Source organism: Aethina tumida, chromosome 1 (assembly GCF_024364675.1).
Source record: "Aethina tumida isolate Nest 87 chromosome 1, icAetTumi1.1, whole genome shotgun sequence".
NCBI classification, from domain to species: domain Eukaryota; kingdom Metazoa; phylum Arthropoda; class Insecta; order Coleoptera; family Nitidulidae; genus Aethina; species Aethina tumida.
This window is the reverse complement of record NC_065435.1, coordinates 8911017-8931647: the sequence shown is the minus strand read 5'-3', so window position 1 is coordinate 8931647 and position 20631 is coordinate 8911017. Positions and strand designations below refer to the sequence as shown.

General features: G+C 27.5%; 1 protein-coding gene across 3 annotated transcripts in view; it reads right to left on the bottom strand.

The window, feature by feature from the left end:
* Positions 1 to 20631, bottom strand: part of LOC109596343 (neuronal acetylcholine receptor subunit alpha-7) — a 77078-nt gene that overhangs the window by 27445 nt on the left and 29002 nt on the right. For all 3 annotated transcript variants that reach the window (XM_049964296.1, XM_049964294.1, XM_049964302.1), the window contains exons 2-3: positions 10777 to 10916; positions 1886 to 1930 (exon numbers count right to left, since the gene is read on the bottom strand). In XM_049964296.1, coding sequence (XP_049820253.1) covers positions 1886 to 1930; positions 10777 to 10916 — 185 coding nt within the window. The remainder of the gene's footprint in view (positions 1 to 1885; positions 1931 to 10776; positions 10917 to 20631) is intronic.

Below are 20631 nucleotides of genomic sequence, written 5' to 3'. Positions count from 1 at the left end.
TGTAATCCATAAATTGAGGTGAAAGTATTGACTTTCCTCATTTCAACGACGAAAAAAATTAATAACATACACGTATTTGTAGCCGGCGAAACTAAAACCAAACAAACAATTAACTGAAGATGAAATAACCAAAAATGATGAGGCTCGAAAGCATGGGAAAGAAATAAATTCACCATGCTTAAACTGAGCATAAATAAATTACAAAAGTCGAGCGAAAACTCAAAACTAAAATAAATAACCTAAGAGCTATTGTATCAGTAAATTAGTTAAAAAGCATAGTTAATATAATAGTTTTAAAATATTTAACACACACGGCAGCAAAAACTCGAACGATCTGAGCTGATTAGCCAAGAAAAAACTTGAGTTAGGGGTGCATTCATAAATTCACTAAAAAAATTGTCAAAATGTTACAGTGGAAACGGCGAATTCAGTCGCCAGGTTTATACAGTTTCTACAGCTACTTATGTAATAAAATTTCCTCTACTTAAAATTACTAAAATGACCCGTTCAAATCTGCAGGCAAATGATCCAAATTGTCCAATAACTAACGAGGTACTAGACTATTATGAACTTGGATAACTGGTCTGGTATGGTTGAGTCTGAAGGGCGGAACCTAAATAATAAATCACCACACCTTCATCTAGTGACGATTTGTCTAATGAGGAGGCGTCGGATTCTTTTTAGTAAATTGTCCACATCGTCGTCGAGTGCAACACTCTCATTAAAACGAGGCACACGCCTCTGGTCAACGTGTTAAAGAGGCGATGCGCAGTCAATAATTTTATTATATGCTGTTTATGTTTTTGTATGCGTTGTTAATTTTGATTTAAATTTATTTTAGTTATGGAAATTTATGTGTTTGTTAATTATTATTGGCTGTATTCATAAAAATTTGACATAAAATAATTTATTTGTTTATTTAAACGTACAATTTGTCAACTAAAATCAAATTTATTTTACTAGGCGTAAATTTACAAATTATATAAAAAAAAACGACTCAAAATTTATATAAATTATCATTAATTACTCCCATACTATATGGACAATTTACTTAATTTATTTTTCCAGTTTATTATTTATATATAGTTTAAATAGTTTAAATATTTTTTATTATTTAGCTTTAAATAGTATTTAAAATTGGTCTAATTTTCAATTAGATAACTTGCGACATCTGACCATGAAACCATTAAAACATCTCCTTAATTAAAATAAAGTTAATTAGTTTAAAAAGAAGATATTTTCCAACAAAACATTAAATCATTGTGACGAGCTGTTGACAAAGGTGTTGCAATTCGGGGGAGGTAGTTGAATGTAAATAATGCTGTTAACAACTAGAAATAACCAATACTGGGTGGCGGGGCGAGGGGGGTAGGCATGTAAGGCATATACATTAGCTAGGAGGACGAAGGGCCGGCGATAGAAACGATCACGCAACGCCACAGCATTACAATAATCAAAACTCACTAAATTCATCAAACTGAAAGATAGGAAATACGAGCATCCTCGGGATTGAACCTTAAAAGCACCTAAACAAGTTTTAGTACCAACACGACAACCACTCGTAAAACGTTTAATCCAATTTTAGCTCGTGCGCACGTCGACCCTCCCCCAACCGACAACGGCGGTGGGGATAAGCTTAACATGCGCATCACTGTCCCCCCTCCGCCGGAAAGAGCGGGGGGCCCGCCATGCGCAGCTTGAGCGCACGGTGTTGGCGCATGCGTTAGTTTTAGAATGCATCGTTTCAATGGTGTCGAGAAAGTATAAAATCCAGGAGGTACCTTAAGACTAAGAACAAGAGAAGATTGAAAACAGACTGAACATAACCATCAACCAACTGCCGTGTGTGTACAAATGTTTAGTTATTTAATTGGTTTTCACTTACCAAAGAAAGCCAAATATTTGTTATTAGGAGTTGATTCTTCTCGTCCTAGGTCAAACAATAAAAAGGGAAAACATCGGTTGTTAGTCACAAACAGAGCATGCATAATAGCATAACCGTTAGAGTCCGAAGTTGGGACTCAAACGACTCTGCTCTTAAGGCTTAACGTCAGGAACCCATTATCCGAACGCAATTGCAAATAACCTATACACACAATACTTATGAATCTTAAATTCAAATTCCACAAACTCCTATTTGGACAGTTACACGGATGGCCGAATTGATCCGTCCCTAGTAAACCCGGTCTATTCATATTATGCGGTCACAAAGTAAACTCCATCGGCCATTGATATTTCATTGTTTTGCCGTACTGCTGATAGGTTGGTCGGAGGATTACGATTACGTTTACACAAGGGGTGTAGCCGTATCGAAAACCGTCGTCAGGGATGAGGGACGACAGATTCGAAAGTTTGTGCAATTTTTATTGTGGTCCACGTTATTTGCGATTGGACGGAAAATGAATGGCTGACATAGCCACCGCAGGAGCTATATACGTCCATAGCCATTTAGCCCAGAGACAAACACTAACTGCTAAGATTCCAAATACAACTAGTGTTTGCTCTGCTAAAACATTGCGTTTAGGCCAGTTGGACAACATGACACTTACCAAATTTAACCACGCGTTTGTCGTGAGTATCTGATTCTTTTCGTCCTGTACAGGGGAAAACAATGATAAAACAAAAGGCAGTATCTTATAAGATCCCTTGCTCATAACATTAAGCGTGATTTACTAGAATACTAACTTGTGATGTGAAACTATCTAATTGTAAGTCCTGTACTTTGGAAATAATCCATGTGCTGACTCCATAATATACAAAACATACATATACTACCACATTTCAAATCATAACTTTGTAACTAAACAATATTTTAATAGTACATTTTATTTCTTACTTTCTTGGTGTTAATACAAATTTCAATATTAATTGTTTTAAAAAGTTTTAAAGACAGCTTTATTTAATTAAAATAAAATAATTTGGTAGTTTTTAATGTCATTTTTATTTACATTGAAAATATTAGTTTTAAATTTAGATAACTGCTTTACTTACTTAATTGTCAAACATATATTAATATTTATTTTACTTCTTAAAATTGTATATTTTTACTTCTAAATCCTGAAAAAAAATGCTTATTTTTACTAACAGTAGAAGGTTTAGTTGTAAATGAAGATAACTACTTTATCCACTCAAATGTCAAACATATTTTAAGATTTAATGGTTTATTTTTGCTTACTAAATTTTTGTATTTCTGTTTTGAAATCCTGAATTAAAAATATTATTTTTGGAATAACATTTATACTCACGGTGGAAAGGTTAGCTGTAATTCTAAATAACTACCTTACCTACTCAAATGTCAATATTTGAACATTTAATGATTTATTTATATTAATCTGTTAAAATCCTAAATAAAAAATATTATTTTTGGAATGTCATTTTTACCAACAGTAGAAGGTTTAATTGTAAATCTAGATAACTACTTTATATACTCAAATACCAAACATGTGTTTATATTTAGTGGTCTGATTTTTAGTTACTAAAATTTTCTATTACTATTAAATCCTGCAATAGAAGTATTATTTTTGGAATGTCATAGTTACTAACAGTAGAAGGTATAGTTGTAAATCAAGATAACTACTTTATCCACTAAAATGTCAAACAGATTTTAAGATTTAGTGGTTTATTTTTTACTTCCTAAATTTTTGTTCTTCTATTTTGAAATCCTGAATTAAAAATATTATTTTTGGAATAACATTTATACTAACAGTGAAAATGTTAGCTGTAATTCTAGATAACTACCTTACCTACTCAAATGTCAAATATATTTGAAGATTAAATGGTTGATTTTTGTCAATTAAAATTTTATATTACTCTTTTAAAATCCTAAATAAAAAATATTTTTGGAATGTCATTTTCACTAACAGCAGATGGTTTAGTTGTAAATTTAGATAACTACTTTATCTACTCAAATACGAAACATATGTTTATATTTAGTGGTCTGATTTTTAGTTACTAAAATTTTCTATTACTATTAAATCCTGCAATAGAAGTATTATTTTTGGAATGTCATAGTTACTAACAGTAGAAGGTATAGTTGTAAATCAAGATAACTACTTTATCCACTAAAATGTCAAACATATTTTAAGATTTAGTGGTTTATTTTTTACTTCCTAAATTTTTGTACTTCTATTTTGAAATCCTGAATTAAAAATATTATTTTTGGAATAACATTTATACTAACAGTGAAAATGTTAGCTGTAATTCTAGATAACTACCTTACCTACTCAAATGTCAAATATATTTGAAGATTAAATGGTTTATTTTTTTCAATTAAAATTTTATATTACTCTTTTAAAATCCTAAATAAAAAATATTATTTTTGGAATGTTATTTTCACTAACAGTAGATGGTTTAGTTGTAAACCTAGATAACTACTTTATCTACTCAAATACGAAACATATGTTTATATTTAGTGGTCTATTTTTTAGTTACTAAAATTTTCTATTACTATTAAATCCTGCAATAAAAGTATTATTTTTGGAATGTCATAGTTACTAACAGTAGAAGGTATAGTTGTAAATCAAGATAACTACTTTATCCACTAAAATGTCAAACATATTTTAAGATTTAGTGGTTTATTTTTTACTTCCTAAATTTTTGTACTTCTACTTTGAAATACTGAATTAAAAATATTATTTTTGGAATAACATTTATACTAACAGTGAAAATGTTAGCTGTAATTCTAAATAACTACCTTACCTACTCAAATGTCAAATATATTTGAAGATTAAATGGTTTATTTTTTTCAATTAAAATTTTATATTACTCTTTTAAAATCCTAAATAAAAAATATTATTTTTGGAATGTTATTTTCACTAACAGTAGATGGTTTAGTTGTAAACCTAGATAACTACTTTATCTACTCAAATACGAAACATATGTTTATATTTAGTGGTCTATTTTTTAGTTACTAAAATTTTCTATTACTATTAAATCCTGCAATAAAAGTATTATTTTTGGAATGCCATTTTTACTAACAGTAGAAAGTACAGTTGTAAATCAAAATAACTACTTTATCCACTAAAATGTCAAACATATTTTAAGATTTAGAGGTTTATTTTTACTTACTAAAATTTTGTACTTCTACTTTGAAATACTGAATTAAAAATATTATTTTTGGAATAACATTTATACTAACAGTGGAAATGTTAGCTGTAATTCTAAATAACTACCTTACCTACTCAAATGTCAAATATATTTGAAGATTAAATGGTTTATTTTTTTCAATTAAAATTTTATATTACTCTTTTAAAATCCTAATAAAAGTATTATTTTTGGAATGTCATTTTTACTAACAGTAGAAAGTACAGTTGTAAATCAAAACTACTTTATCCACTAAAATGACAATCATATTTTAAGATTTAGTGGTTTATTTTTACTTCCTAAATTTTTGTACTTCTATTTTGAAATTCTGAATTAAAAATATTATTTTTGGAATAACATTTACACTAATAGCGGAAGGTTTAGTTGTAATTCTAAATAATTACCTTACCTACTCAAATGTCAATATTTGAACATTTAATGATTTATTTTTACTAATTATAACTTTATATTACTCTGTTAAAATCTTAAATAAAAAATATTATTTTTGGAATGTCATTTTTATTAACAGTAGAAGGTTTAGTTGTAAATCTAGATAACTACTTTATCTACTCAAATGTCAAATATATGTTTATATTTAGTGGTTTGATTTTTAGTTACTAAAATTTTGTATTAGTATTAAATTCTTCAATAAAAGTATTATTTTGGGAAAGACATTTTTATTAGCAGTAGAAATGTCAGTTGTAAATCTGGATAACTTATCCACTTAAATGTCAAATGTAACAATAAAAAACACCAATCAGTAAAGAATTTCTAGACAGAGTTAAGTGTTAAAATACTTTTAGTATAAAAACCATTTTCAAATACAATATTCTTTATGGCCACGATAGATCGTACATGACAAAGATTTGTTATGATTTGAAACGTGTAGAGAAGAAAGCCGATAACGAAAAAAATGGGTGCTGTAATCTTCCAACAGGAGAGTAGATTTTTGTAGAGACTGGAAGGGTGTATCCTGTCAGAAGTGGTGGATTTATTCATCCACGTTGCCTAGACTTGTGAATAGTCAGGTGAAATTTGTGCTTTAGGGCACGGACACAATAGTCGATATGGGCCCATAATGTGATGTTAGGCATTCGATATATATATTCAGCTTGAGTGTGGAGAAGCTACATTCACAAATAACGGGCAATAAGGTCTTATCGCTGCAAGACAACTCCATCATTTAAACAGGGGGGGCTTTCAACTCGACGTACAAAACTGTTCAGGTTCCAGTTCGATGGAAAACGTTTTGTGGATGTTACACGAAAATCAACGACTGCAGAAACGACAGTCGAAAAACTATTAAAACGAAAGTGAAGCTGGCTCAATTAAAGTTTCCACATTCGTGAGATTGGACGACGATTTAAATTTAAAGCACTCGTTGTTAGTTTACTTAGTTGATTCGCATTCGGGATGGAATTTTTGCAAGTACATGAAACTGACGAGGGAACTTGCGAAACTTTTTTGATGTTCGTTACGTTAAGAGTGCAAGTGCGGAATTTGCCATTAAACACATTGAAACCGACACTGAAAGAGCTTTGGCTGTTAATTGATACAAAGCGTTTCGCACTATAAAATGTTTTTTCTAAATCCCGTGTTATTTTAAGAATTTGCACAGTCGGTTAATTATTACTTTATTTTTGTTAACGGCTTCACACGTATCGATACGTTGATTAATTAAATTTACACGTCCATACAAAATTTAATTTTATTAGCCACCTCTTTGGGTGTTGTTTAAATAACAAAAAAGCCCATCAAATTTAATTATTGCCGACGAAATTAGCAATTGCATTATTAAGTGCATTTTTTGACTGGGTTTATTAACGATTTTATGGTGGCCGTAAAAGTTTATTTAACGTGCACTAGCAACGAAAAATATTTTATTATTTTTGCTTTTAGTTTGTTTTCCCTCAAACAGAGACACACCATCACGATCGTCCCATAACACAAATTTAAGCCTAATTAGTTCTACTTTGTGCAAATTCTGGATTGGCGCTATGAATTCTAATTGCTTTCTCAAACTTAATTTAAATTAACTTTTCATTACGATCCAATTTGTAGATGTATGCACGGAAACGTTTTATGTTCGAAAGTAACATTAAAAACGAGTGCCTTAATTTATTGAAACGAGAAGTTTCTTTCCATTTTGGATTTTACGGCAATAAATACATGTCGTGTCATATCCAACTTATTAGACTTTGATTTAATTTAATCGTTTCAGCCGGAATCTCTGAAATGTATGAGCGTAATTTGTTAATTGACACGTGACGGATATATTAATATTCACTGCTCAATTATTAAAGTGGATATTCCTTATTTTAATAATTTTTTGTAAGCTGAATTTGTACAAGGGATTTATATCTTTAAAATATATATTTTATACCGATTGAGGATTTATTAATTAACAAAACAAATAAAGAATAATCCAGTTAAATTATTGTTCAGTTTGTTCATCCCCTATACCTGTATACAGAAAATATTAGGTACCAGAAAAAGATAATTTACGTGTCTGGTTCCTAACTTATTTGAATAATCTTTCATGTTATGTTCTGAAAGCTTTTTTAAGTTCCTTCTATTTTAATTACTTTTCTACATTGTTTTTGGTTAAAAATACATGTTTTAAATTTTAGTGGATTATTTTTCCTTAATAAAATGTTATATGTCCACTTTTAAACCGTAAATATAAAATATCATTTTTGGAATATAATATTTTGTAATAGTAGAAAACTTAACTGTAATCTAGATAATTAGCTAATCTACTCAAATATTAAAACATATTTTAAGATTTAATGGTTTATTTTTACCCATTAAAATTTTATATCACCACTTTTAAATCCTGAATAAATGTATTATTCTTGAAACACTTTTTAAATAACAGGTCAAAAATTTAGATGGTTACTTTATCGATTAAAATGTCAAATATATTTTAAGATTTAATGGTTCATTTTTACTTACTAAAATTTTGTTTTACTACTGTTAAATATTAAATCAAAAGTATTATTTTTGGAATAACATTTGTAATAACAGTGGAAAGGTTAGTTGTAAATGTAAATAACTTCTTTACCTATTCAAATGTCAAACGTATTGTAAGATTTAATGTTTTATATTTATTGATTAAAATTTTATATTACGATTTTTAAATTCTAATAAAAAGTATTATTTTTGCAATGTTATTTTATTATAAGATTAGAACTAGAAGTAGAAGATTTAGTTATAACTACTTTATCCACTCAAATGTCACACATATTTTAAGTTTAAATCCTTTTAAATCCTGAATAAAAATATTATTTGTAGAATGCCATTTTAACTAACAGTAGGATTAGTAAAAATTCTAAATAACTACCTTATCTATTCAAATGTCAAACATCTTTTAAGATTTAATGGTTGGTTTTTATTGATTAAAATTTTATATTATGATTTTTAAATTCTAATAGAAAGTATTATTTTTAGAATGCCATTTTAACTAACAGTAGGTTTAGTCAAAATTCTAGATAACTACTTTATCCACTCAAATGTCAAATATATATATTAAGATTTAAATCCTTTTAAATCCTGATTAAAAATATTATATTTGGAATGCTATTTTAACTAACAATAGGTTTAGTCAAAATTCTAGTTAACTACTTTATCTACTCAAATGTCAAACATCTTTTAAGATTAAATGGTTGATTTTTATTGATTAAAATTTTATATTACGATTTTTAAATTCAAATAAAAAGTATTATTTTTAGAATGTTATTTTTACTAACAGTAGAATATTTAGTTATAAATCTAGATAACTACTCTATCACCTCAAATGTCAAACATATTTTAAGATTTAAATCTTTTTAAATCCTGAATAAAAATATTATTTTTGTAATGCCATTTTAACTAACAGTAGGTTTAGTCAAAATTCTAGATAACTACTTTATCTACTCAAATGTCAAACATATTTTAATATTTAATAGTTTAATTTTACCCATTAAAATTTTATATCATCACTTATAAATCCTGAATAAAGATATAATTTTTGGAATGCCATTTTAACCAACAGAAGAAAGTTTAGTCAAAATTCTAGATAACTACTTTATCTACTTAAATGCCAAATATATTTTAAGATTTAATGGTTTGTTTTTAATAATTAAAATTTTATTTCACCACTTAAATCTTGAATAGAAATATTGTTTTTATATGTATATATATATATATATATATATATATATATATATATATATATATAAAATTAAATGTCAAAAATCTTTTAATATTTAATTGCTTATTTTTACTTCCTAAAATTTTGTATTACTACTCTTAAATCCTGAATTAAAAGTATTATTTTTAAAATGGCATTTGTACCAACAATGGAAATGTTAGTTGTCTTGTGACATAAATATATTGATTACAGTAAGTTAAATGTTAAATTCTAATAGAAAGTATTATTTTTAGAATGCCATTTTAACTAACAGTAGGTTTAGTCAAAATTCTAGATAACTACTTTATCCACTCAAATGTCAAATATATATATTAAGATTTAAATCCTTTTAAATCCTGATTAAAAATATTATATTTGGAATGCCATTTTAACTAACAATAGGTTTAGTCAAAATTCTAGTTAACTACTTTATCTACTCAAATGTCAAACATCTTTTAAGATTAAATGGTTGATTTTTATTGATTAAAATTTTATATTACGATTTTTAAATTCAAATAAAAAGTATTATTTTTAGAATGTTATTTTTACTAACAGTGGAATATTTAGTTATAAATCTAGATAACTACTCTATCACCTCAAATGTCAAACATATTTTAAGATTTAAATCTTTTTAAATCCTGAATAAAAATATAATTTTTGTAATGCCATTTTAACTAACAGTAGGTTTAGTCAAAATTCTAGATAACTACTTTATCTACTCAAATGTCAAACATATTTTAATATTTAATAGTTTAATTTTACCCATTAAAATTTTATATCATCACTTATAAATCCTGAATAAAGATATAATTTTTGGAATGCCATTTTAACCAACAGAAGAAAGTTTAGTCAAAATTCTAGATAACTACTTTATCTACTCAAATGCCAAATATATTTTAAGATTTAATGGTTTGTTTTTAATAATTAAAATTTTATTTCACCACTTAAATCTTGAATAGAAATATTGTTTTTATATGTATGTATATATATATATATATATATATATATATATATATATATATATATATTTAAATATGAAATTAATCTCTTTAAATGTCAAAAATCTTTTAAGATTTAATTGCTTATTTTTACTTCCTAAAATTTTGTATTACTACTCTTAAATCCTGAATTAAAAGTATTATTTTTAAAATGGCATTTGTACCAACAATGAAAATGTTAGTTGTCTTGTGACATAAATATATTGATTACAGTAAGTTAAATGTTAAAAACGTAAATTACTTTTTCCTGTACCCAATATAATTATTTATTATTGAATTAATTTCTATTATATTTTAATAATAGAAATGTTTGCACCGCCATTTCAAATTGCACTTTTTATATATAAAAAGCAGAATTTAAAATTTATAAATAAAAATATTGTTTTAGGATGGTTATATTTGTTTTGTTTTGTATATTTACTTAATAAAATACCACAATCCTAAAACAACGTCGGCAAAGAAACAAACAATAAAGTAGAAATAATCAAAGTAACAGTAAGTATAAAAGGATTAAATCTTACTAACCACATCAATGATTTGTTGCAGAGTTAGGCCGAATTTCACTTCTAAGGGTTCCGATTCATTAGCTACGGGTCTCTCCAGCACATTGTAGGGCCCTAGCAAATTATTAAGCAGCCGCTTCTCGTGCGGCCCTTGTTGCGAACCTGAAATTCAAACAGACGCACGTTAAATAATGAATAATGCCGCGATTAAAATCAGAAATTAGTATTTGAAAATTTTAAGCGGCAAAACTACACGCTCGGTAGACGACATGAATCTTTTAATTCGCACGTTCGAGGGTCGGTATAAATATTAGTTCGTCGAGTTTATTGCCACCCTAATTTACTTTTGCCCGGTGTTTCCTTTCAATTTTCCAAGGGTTTATTAACGCCGGGGTTTAACAAAACAAATCACTTCTAATAAGGGGCGAATATTTTTGTTTCATGGGTGTGCCAATTAAAGGATTTAATTAAATTTACAAAACAATACATTGCGCACAATTTGTTTTACCTCGTTCGATAACTGAAAATAATTACGCGACCTCCGCATTCATTTTCACAAAAAACTTAATAAACATGTTTCTATACAATCTCACAAAATCTTATAATTTCATTATTGCAGCAACTAATTAAAATATTATTTCCTTTTATTTAATGTGAACTGTTAAACTAATATCAATTTTCTATTGTGCAGTAAGTTGTGCTGGACATAATTATAGGAAATTTAATTTTGAAAGGGATTTTTTAATGTCTATATCTGTGTTATTTAATTTAACATTCACACTTTGTATAATATCCTTTTTGTTTTATAATTTTGGCCCATCTCTATGGCTTAGACTTAGACCATTTTACGAATATAAGACAAGTCTATATTCCTTCAAGCTTCTTAAATTGCTGTGACGAGTTCATTTAAATTTGTAAATTATGTGATCCCTCATGTTTTTTATAGGGTTGATGTTTGGAGATTGGGACGGGCAAGACAAAAACTCGATGCTTTGGTCTTTTAACTAATTCGTCACAATTTTGAATTTGTGTTTGGGATCGTTTTCATGTTGAAACACATTTATTAAGAGCATAATTTATTCAATATATGGAAGCAGATTGTTGTTTAATATATCCCTGAACATTAGACTGTTTCAAAAAAATCGACAATTTTTTTTTTCTTATTTATATCGAAAATCTTGTTGGAAATAGTAATAAAAAAATACTGTGAAAATTACAGCTCTTAATATTAATATTAAGAGGTGCCGCATCGTAAATTTTAATTTCCCCTTTAAATAACACCTGAACGGTGTTCTCTTGGATTTTGAAATTTTTTAACTCTCGTTAGAGATAATATTTCAAAATGATCAAAACAGATTTTTATAGAAAATTTAACGCTCTACAAAAAATGTTTCTTACAGTTTTTTGATATATTCATTTTTTCAAAAGTTATTTAACATTAAATTTGGATTGATTTAAAATTTTGACATTTTTCTCATTTTCTGACGCAACCATCAACTTTATGGGAAAATTTTATATGAAATTTTTTGTAGAGAATACAATTTCCTATAATTTATCTCCGAGAAAGTTTTTGATATTTTTTTACAAATCATAAGTTACCTGCTGAAAATTAAAAATTTTATTAAATAAATGTTATTTTACTGCTTAAAATTAAGCATTTTATTTATATAAATAGATTTTTACTAAAAAAGTTGATTGTTTATTATAATCAAAGTAATATATATCGACTTTTACTATAATTTGGCAATTTTTTTCTGTATTCACTTATAACTAGCAATAAGTATTTCACGAAAAATGAAGAGCAATTACAATGCTTATTGCTAGTTACAAGTGAATACAGAAAAAAATGCCAAATTGTAGTAAAAGTTTGTTAGTGTAACGATATATACTACTTTGATTATAATAAACAATCAACTTTTTTAGTAAATCTATTTATTTAAATAAAATGCTTAATTTTAAGCAGTAAAATAACATTTATTTTATAAAATTTTTAGTTTTCAGCAGGTAACTTATGATCTGTAAAAAATATCAAAAACTTTTTCGGAGATAAATTATAGGAAATTGAATTCTCTACAAAAAATGTCATATAAAATTTTCCCATAAAGTTGATGGTTGCGTCAGAAAATGAGAAAAATGTCAAAATATTAAATCAATCCAACTTAAATGTTAAATAACTTGTGAAAAATGCATATATCAAAAAACTGTAAGAGACATTTTTTGTAGAGCGTTAAATTTTCTATAAAAATCTGTTTTGATCATTTTGAAATATTACCTCTAACGAGAGTTAAAAAATTTCAAAATCCAAGAGAACACCGTTCCCGTGTTATTTAAACGGGAAATTAAAATTTACGATTTTTTTTACCATTTCCAAGAAGATTTTCAATATAAATAAGAAAAAAAAAAATTGTTGATTTTTTTGAAACTGTACATAAATCAGTCTAAGGGACCTACACCAGAATAATTGAACGACATTTCACTGTGGATGTAACAAACTTTCTGTGTAGTTTTTATGTTTAACATAAACAGAACCATAAATTTTTGTATATTAAATTTAAACTAGTCACTAAAAACTACTCATACCACCGGTCTGTGGTCCAATAAATATGATCCTAAGCAAGTCAAAATTGGACCTTCTCATTTTTAGTAGAAACCAGGTTTTTTTTGTAGGAATGGGGTCAAAGGAACCCCCATCCACTAACCATCTTCTCACATACTTTGAATTAATTTCAGCAAGACCCATTTCCTCCAGGTTGGCTTTAATTTCAGTTGACGATAAGATTAGATTGTTTTTTGACATTCGAATTATCCAGTTATTGATTTTCTTTCAAGTTTTTAGAACTCAGACAAATTTTTTTGTAGCTACCACTGGGCCAGTTCCTCTAAATATTTTAATAATATGACTTATTTAACCGTAAACTCTAAATAATTATAATAAACCAGTAAAGAATCGACTTAAATTCACAGAGAGCAATGGAAGACCATACAGTAAAAAGTTATTACATTTAGTTATCAGATAAAATGTCAAAATGATAAAAGTTCTTTATCAAAATGAACTACAAAAACCTATTAAAACTTTAACATATTTTAATTGAAATATTCTATGATTTTGCTAAACTTTGATGTGCCTAGTTTTTAATTTTTATCAAATAATACTGAGTTTGAAGTAAAGATTCGAAGCGGTTAAAGAATTTAATTAAAATCGAAACGATATACATTTGATGCATCCGGCAATATTGTTTCTATTTTTAGTCTTCGTTCACCTGAATGCAATTACAAACTAATAACGCGAATAAAAAAATTTTATTCCGGAATTCGTAAATTTAAATGAACAGTCGCCTGAAAGTGGGTAATGCGAAATCCGTCGTGCATTGACACAGATTAAATACATTTGTTCACATATAACGCGGATATTAATTGTTGTTCTAAATTTAGAACGTTGTGTAGTTTTTTAATCGTAAAATGGGGATAAATAACTTTTGCAGGGGCAATTATATGCAGTAGTGACAACTTATAAAAGTATATAAACAATCCAATCTTATCATCAACTGAAATTAAACCCAACCTGAAGGAAGCGGGACTTACTGAAAATGGTTTAAGAACTGTGAGAAGAAGGTTAGTGAATGGGGGTTTGTTTGACCTCAAACCTACAAAAAAGCCCAGGTTTCTATTAAAAATGTGAAAGTTCCATTTTGACTTCTTTAGGATCACAGTCAACATACCACAGGACAGTGGGTAGCAGCAGTTTTGAGTTTTTATAAAAAAATGAAGATTCGACTTATGTTAAAAATCCTATAAGGACAAAACTACTCAAAAAGTTTGTTACACCCACAGTAAAACATTGTGGTGGTTGAATTAAGCTATGTGGAAGCTTCAATTCTTCTGGCGTAGTACCCCTTAGACTGATATTTATTGATTAAAATTGTATATTATGATTTTTAAATTTTAATAAAAAATATTATTTTAGGAATGTCATTTTTACTAACAGTAGTAGATTTAGTTATAACTTTAGATAACTACTTTATCCATTCAAATGTCAAACGTATATTAAGATTTAAAACCTTTTAAATCCTGAATAAAAATATTATATTTGGAATGCCATTTTAACTAACAATCGGTTTAGTCAAAATTCTAGATAACTACTTTATCCATTCAAATGTCAAACATATACTAAGATTTAAATCCATTTAAATCCTGAATAAAAATATTATATTTGGAATGCCATTTTAACTAACAATAGGTTTAGTCAAAATTCTAGATAACTACTTTATCCACTCAAATGTCAAACATCTTTTAAGATTTAGTGGTTGATTTTTATTGATTAAAATTTTATATTACGATTTTTAAATTCTAATAAAAAGTATTATTTTTAGAATATTATTTTTACTAACAGCAGAATATTTAGTTATAAATCTAGATAACTACTCTATCCACTCAAATGTCAAACATATTTTAAGATTTAAATCTTTTTAAATCCTGAATAAAAATATTATTTTTGTAATGCCATTTTAACTAACAGTAGGTTTAGTTAAAATTTTAGATAACTACTTTATCTAGTCAAATGTCAAACATATTTTAATATTTAATAGTTTAATTTTACCCATTAAAATTTTATATCATCAATTATAAACCCTGAATAAAGATATAATTTTTGGAATGCCATTTTAACCAACAGAAGAAAGTTTAGTCAAAATTCTAGATAACTACTTTATCTACTCAAATGCCAAATATATTTTAAGATTTAATGGTTTGTTTTTAATCATTAAAATTTTATTTCATCACTTTTAAATCTTGAATAAATATATTGTTTTTATATATATGTATGTATATGTATATATATTTAAATATGAAATTCTAGATAACTACTTTATCTATTTAAATGTCAAATATCTTTTAAGATTTAATTGCTTATTTTTACTTACTAAAATTTTGTATTACTACTCTTATATTCCGAATTAAAAGTATTATTTTTAAAATGACATTTGTACCAACAATGAAAACCTGGAGGAAATGAGACTTACTGAAATTGGTTCAAAAACTGTGAGATGACTGATTTATGTACAGGGATATACTAAACAACAATTTCCTTCCACATATTGAAGAAATGCTCTAATAAATGTGTTTCAACATGAAAACGATCCCAAACACAAATCCAAAATTTTGACGGATTGGTTAAAAGACCAAAGCATCGAAGTTTTGTCTTGCCCGTCCTAATCTCCAGACATCAACCCTATAGAAAATATAGGAAATCGAGTTTATATTATATTATATAAAGTGTGAATGTTAAATTAAATAACACATATTTAGACATTAAAAATCCCTTTCAAAATTAAAGTTCCTACATTTATGTCCTGCTGAATTCAGAAAAATGAGTAGTACAGGTGACATAGAGTGTGATACATCAAAACAAAATTGTCCTCCTCAGTAGATTAAAGCCGAGGCAAGTCAATGAGTGTCTGCGTCATTGCATTACTCCAAAAAGTCACTGAAATCTGTCAGCTGCATCTACGTTTTGTATTTTCTGTGTCACCGAACACGGAACGCAAACGGTAATACTAATGAAACTTATTTGAAAACGTTTTAAACAGCAAGGATTAGAAGCAACAATAACTTGTCGGTCTGACACAGTTTCATATCGCCAGGGATTTTCGTTTGTTTCAAATCACGGTGTAGTCCGGAGAGTTCAGCGAACACGTAAAACACGTTTACATAACCGACATTTTTATTTTTTGCTTTTGCAGCCAGACCAACTCGATGGAAGCGGGAGAAAGAATGGATCGTAAATGATATGGACGTTGCAAACAAAGGTAAGTAGATTTCTATTTGTTCCTCTCTAATAAATAATTTATGTCCCTTTGTGATTTGTTTCGCGAAAATAAATTCAACCCACTCTCTTTGGAAGGATTATTTTTAATTATAAGCGAAGACCCTTACGTTTAAAAGCTCCAGTGTGTTCATTAAAATTCACAAGAAAATACACAAATTATATTTATTTAAGGCCAATTAAATTTTAATTATTAAATAAATACATCTGTGCGTATATTTATAACGGTTGAAAAAATAAAACATTAAATAGCCATCTATAAATGGAATTTGCAAATTGAAGTGGGTATTTTTGGAACAAGCAAATTACAAAATCGAATAAATCAAATCAAATTTATTTGTGCAATTCGCGATTTTAAACAGCAACGTAGTGACGCACGAACTTTTTTCTCTAAATTACGTAGTCGTTAATTCCCCAACTGATTTATGATGATTTCCCCATACTCCCGTGCCCAATGTCGTCATCAAAAATGAATCTGGGGAATTGGCCGGCGATATCCCTATTAACTTTGTAGTAAAATAGTACGAGCGTACAACGTACACATTACTACACACCTGATCACGTTGTAATTCAACGCTTCGTACGTAGTAAATAGGGACACTATGCATTTTGGTACGGCAGGATTTCCGTCGTATTAAATGAATCCGAAAAAGTTGGATTAACCGGGGAGTTTAAGTCTCTGTTCAATTTTATCTCCGGTTTCAAAAATAAGGAATAGATTCCGAGGTTATTACTCTTTCCATTTTCATTATTAGGGGTTTTATTTGGTTAGTTTTGGTTTCAAATTAAACTTTCAACGATTATGACGTGATAGTTTTTTTAAAAAATGGCGGATGCGCCTCCACGTACAATGTAATTGGGTCCTGGAAAATGAAGTTTAGGGTTTTATTTAAATAAATTTTTATATTATTAAACTGTGTATAATATTTAAAAACTATTTTAGGCTTTTTCGCACTATGCTAATTATTTTTTTCCTGTATTTTATTATAATTAATCAAGTTATCAAACTGAAATGAATCAATCTTAAGAGAGAGACTTCTAGCAATGAATGTATTAGGCTTGGACAATGGGTTGAAGTTAGTAAACCTGGTGGAACAGGTATAATTGTATACTGGTAGCAAAATTAACAAAGTTCATGGGAAACTGAAAAATGAAGAACAAACTTTTTCAGTCAATATGAAAATTGTATTTCTTAGTTTAGTTCAGATATGAGTGTTATTTATTTTTGCCATTAACAAGTTTTTTACATAATAAAATGCTAAATTCTGAAGAAAGGTCAAAACAAAAGGTTGATCTTTCCTTCAGTTTCAAAAATCCAGAATTTTTATCTCGTCACATGAATATACTTCAAGAATGTTGTCAATAAATTGTAAATTGTTATATAAATTAATTTGTCTAATCCTTAATAATATAAAAAATTGATATTTTATTAATATTTCAAATTTATTTAAGTGATAATACATTTATTAAATTATACTTTTAATAAAAATCTAAAATCTTAAAATCAGCTAAAATTATTAATATTATTATGGTTTATTCAACAGTCACGAGGATTGTAAATTGTATATAAATTACTTTTTCTCATCCTTAATAATATAAAAAATGGATATTTTATTAATATTTCAAATTTATTTAAGTGATAATACATTTATTAAATCTTACATTTAATAACTCTAAAATCTTAAAATCAACTAAAATTATTAATATTATTATGGTTTATTTGATTAGTTTTTAATTTCAAATAAAACTTTCAACAATCATGAGAATTTTTAAAAATGGTGGATGCGCCTCCACGAACAATGTTATTATTGGGTCCTGGAAAAAGTAATTTAAGGTTTTGGTTAATGGTTTATTTAAATAAATTTATATATTATTAAACTGTTTATAATATTTGAAAGCCTTTTTAAGCTTGTTCTGACGTGCTAATTATTTTTTTTCTACGTTGCATTATAATCAATCAAATCATCAATCTAAGATGAATCGATCATAAGAAAGAGACTTCTAGCAATGAATTTATTAGGCCTGGGCAATGGATTGAAGTTAGTTAATCTGGTGACAAATTGACCAAGTTCATGAGAAACTGAAAAATGAAGGACGAGCTTTTTCACTCAATATTAAAATTATACTTCTTAATGACAAGATTGTTCAGTGAGTTCTACATCATCCACCATATAGTCCAGATATTTCTCCATACGACTATTATTTATTTTTGTCATTAACCAGTTTTTTTTTTTTCATAATAAAATAAATGTTAAATTCTGAAAAGAGGTCAATACTGAGGTTAATCTTTCCTTCAGTTTCAAGAATCCAGAATATTTATCTCGTCACATGAATGTACTCCTAGAATGTTGTCAATAAATTGTGAATTGTTATGTAAATTACTTTTTCTAATCCTTAATAATATAAAAAATGGATATTTTACTAATATTTCAAATTTATTTAAGTGATAATACATTTATTAAATCTTACATTTACTAAAACTCTAAAATCTTAAAATCAACTAAAATTAGTAATATTATTAGGGTTTAGTTGATTAGTTTTTGATTTCAATCTAAGATGAATCAATCATAAGAAAGAGACTCCTACCAATGAATTTATTAAATATTAAACAATTTAATTAACCTCCAATTTCAAAAGTATGGAAGAGATTCAAATCGAAGGTTATTACTGTTTACATGTTCATTATTAAAGTTTTTATTTAGTTAGTTTTGGTTTCAAATCAAACTTTCAATGGAATATCAGATGTTTAAAAAAAATGGTGGATGCCCCTTTTCTGACACAAAAATTAAATAAAAATGATTTAATATAAAAATTGATATTTTATATTTATATTTAACAATAAAATCAACAGAAAGTTGGATTACTATTTTTATAATTTAAATGTTATGACATATTTTTTCTGAAACATTAAACAATACTTGTATAAAAAATATATATTTTACTCGTATTTTAAATTTATGTTATATTTATAAATATTGCTAACAGAAAATGTCAATAAAGGTAAAAGAATTAGACTGGAAAAATTGTGACTGACTCTATTATAAACTCATGTTCAAATGTTAGAAATAACAAACTTTTGTAAATTAAAAAGGTCACTTTAATTGTACTTGATTTATTATAGGCAGTGATTACTTTATTAATTAATGAAATCAATTCAATGTGCATTTAGTTTATAATTGATTACAGTAGTGTTTGCACAGGTATTTGTCGAAGTTTGTTGGAATAATTATGCCTAGACGTAAATTGACTCCAGATGAGGGGGTGGAGCAATTGGGATCTGGGGTCAGTCATCGGTCAATCGCAGGTAGACTCAAAGTTGCGCAGTGGCTCCACTTCAAAAAGACCAAAGAGGAAAACTACCTCAAATGAAGACCGATATTTGCCATTGAAAGCCAGTAGGGACCTTCCAACGTCCTCAAACAACTGTTTGGCGAACTAGAAAACGCTTGGCAAATGCCGGTTTGAGTAGGTTTTCGGTATACTGTATGTCTAAATGTTCACCCACCCTTTTTACTAGGACATCTAAAGAAGATCTTTGGTTCTCTTTCTCCAAATCCATTGTGAATTTGATATTGTTATGTTGAGAGTTTAGGTGTTTCAGAAACTGATCTAGTTTTTCTAACAGAAGGTATGTATTTAATCGCTTTTTATTAAAACTTATCCATTGGATATTGGCGATGACTGAACTAAGAGAACTGTCCATTGGTAGTCCTTCAGTCTCCCCATAGAAATTGTTGCACCAAACGAATCTTTTAGTAAAGCACGTAGGGAAAACATCCACTATATCTGCGGGGAATATTTTTGATATCATTTTTAAGGGTTCATTGACAGAAACTTTAGTGAAAAGTGACACTAAGTCGAAACTGATCAGTCTATCATCCATATCGATCCTTTCAACATCTCAACTAAATGAGTGAAATCTTTGATAAAGGTTGAGGTGTTTCCAACATGAGGTTGTAGCAATAATTCCAACAAACGTCGACACATAAACCCGAACAACAACAACAAGTACTAAAGTAATTTCATTTTATATTTTTTAATTAATTCTAAAAAACA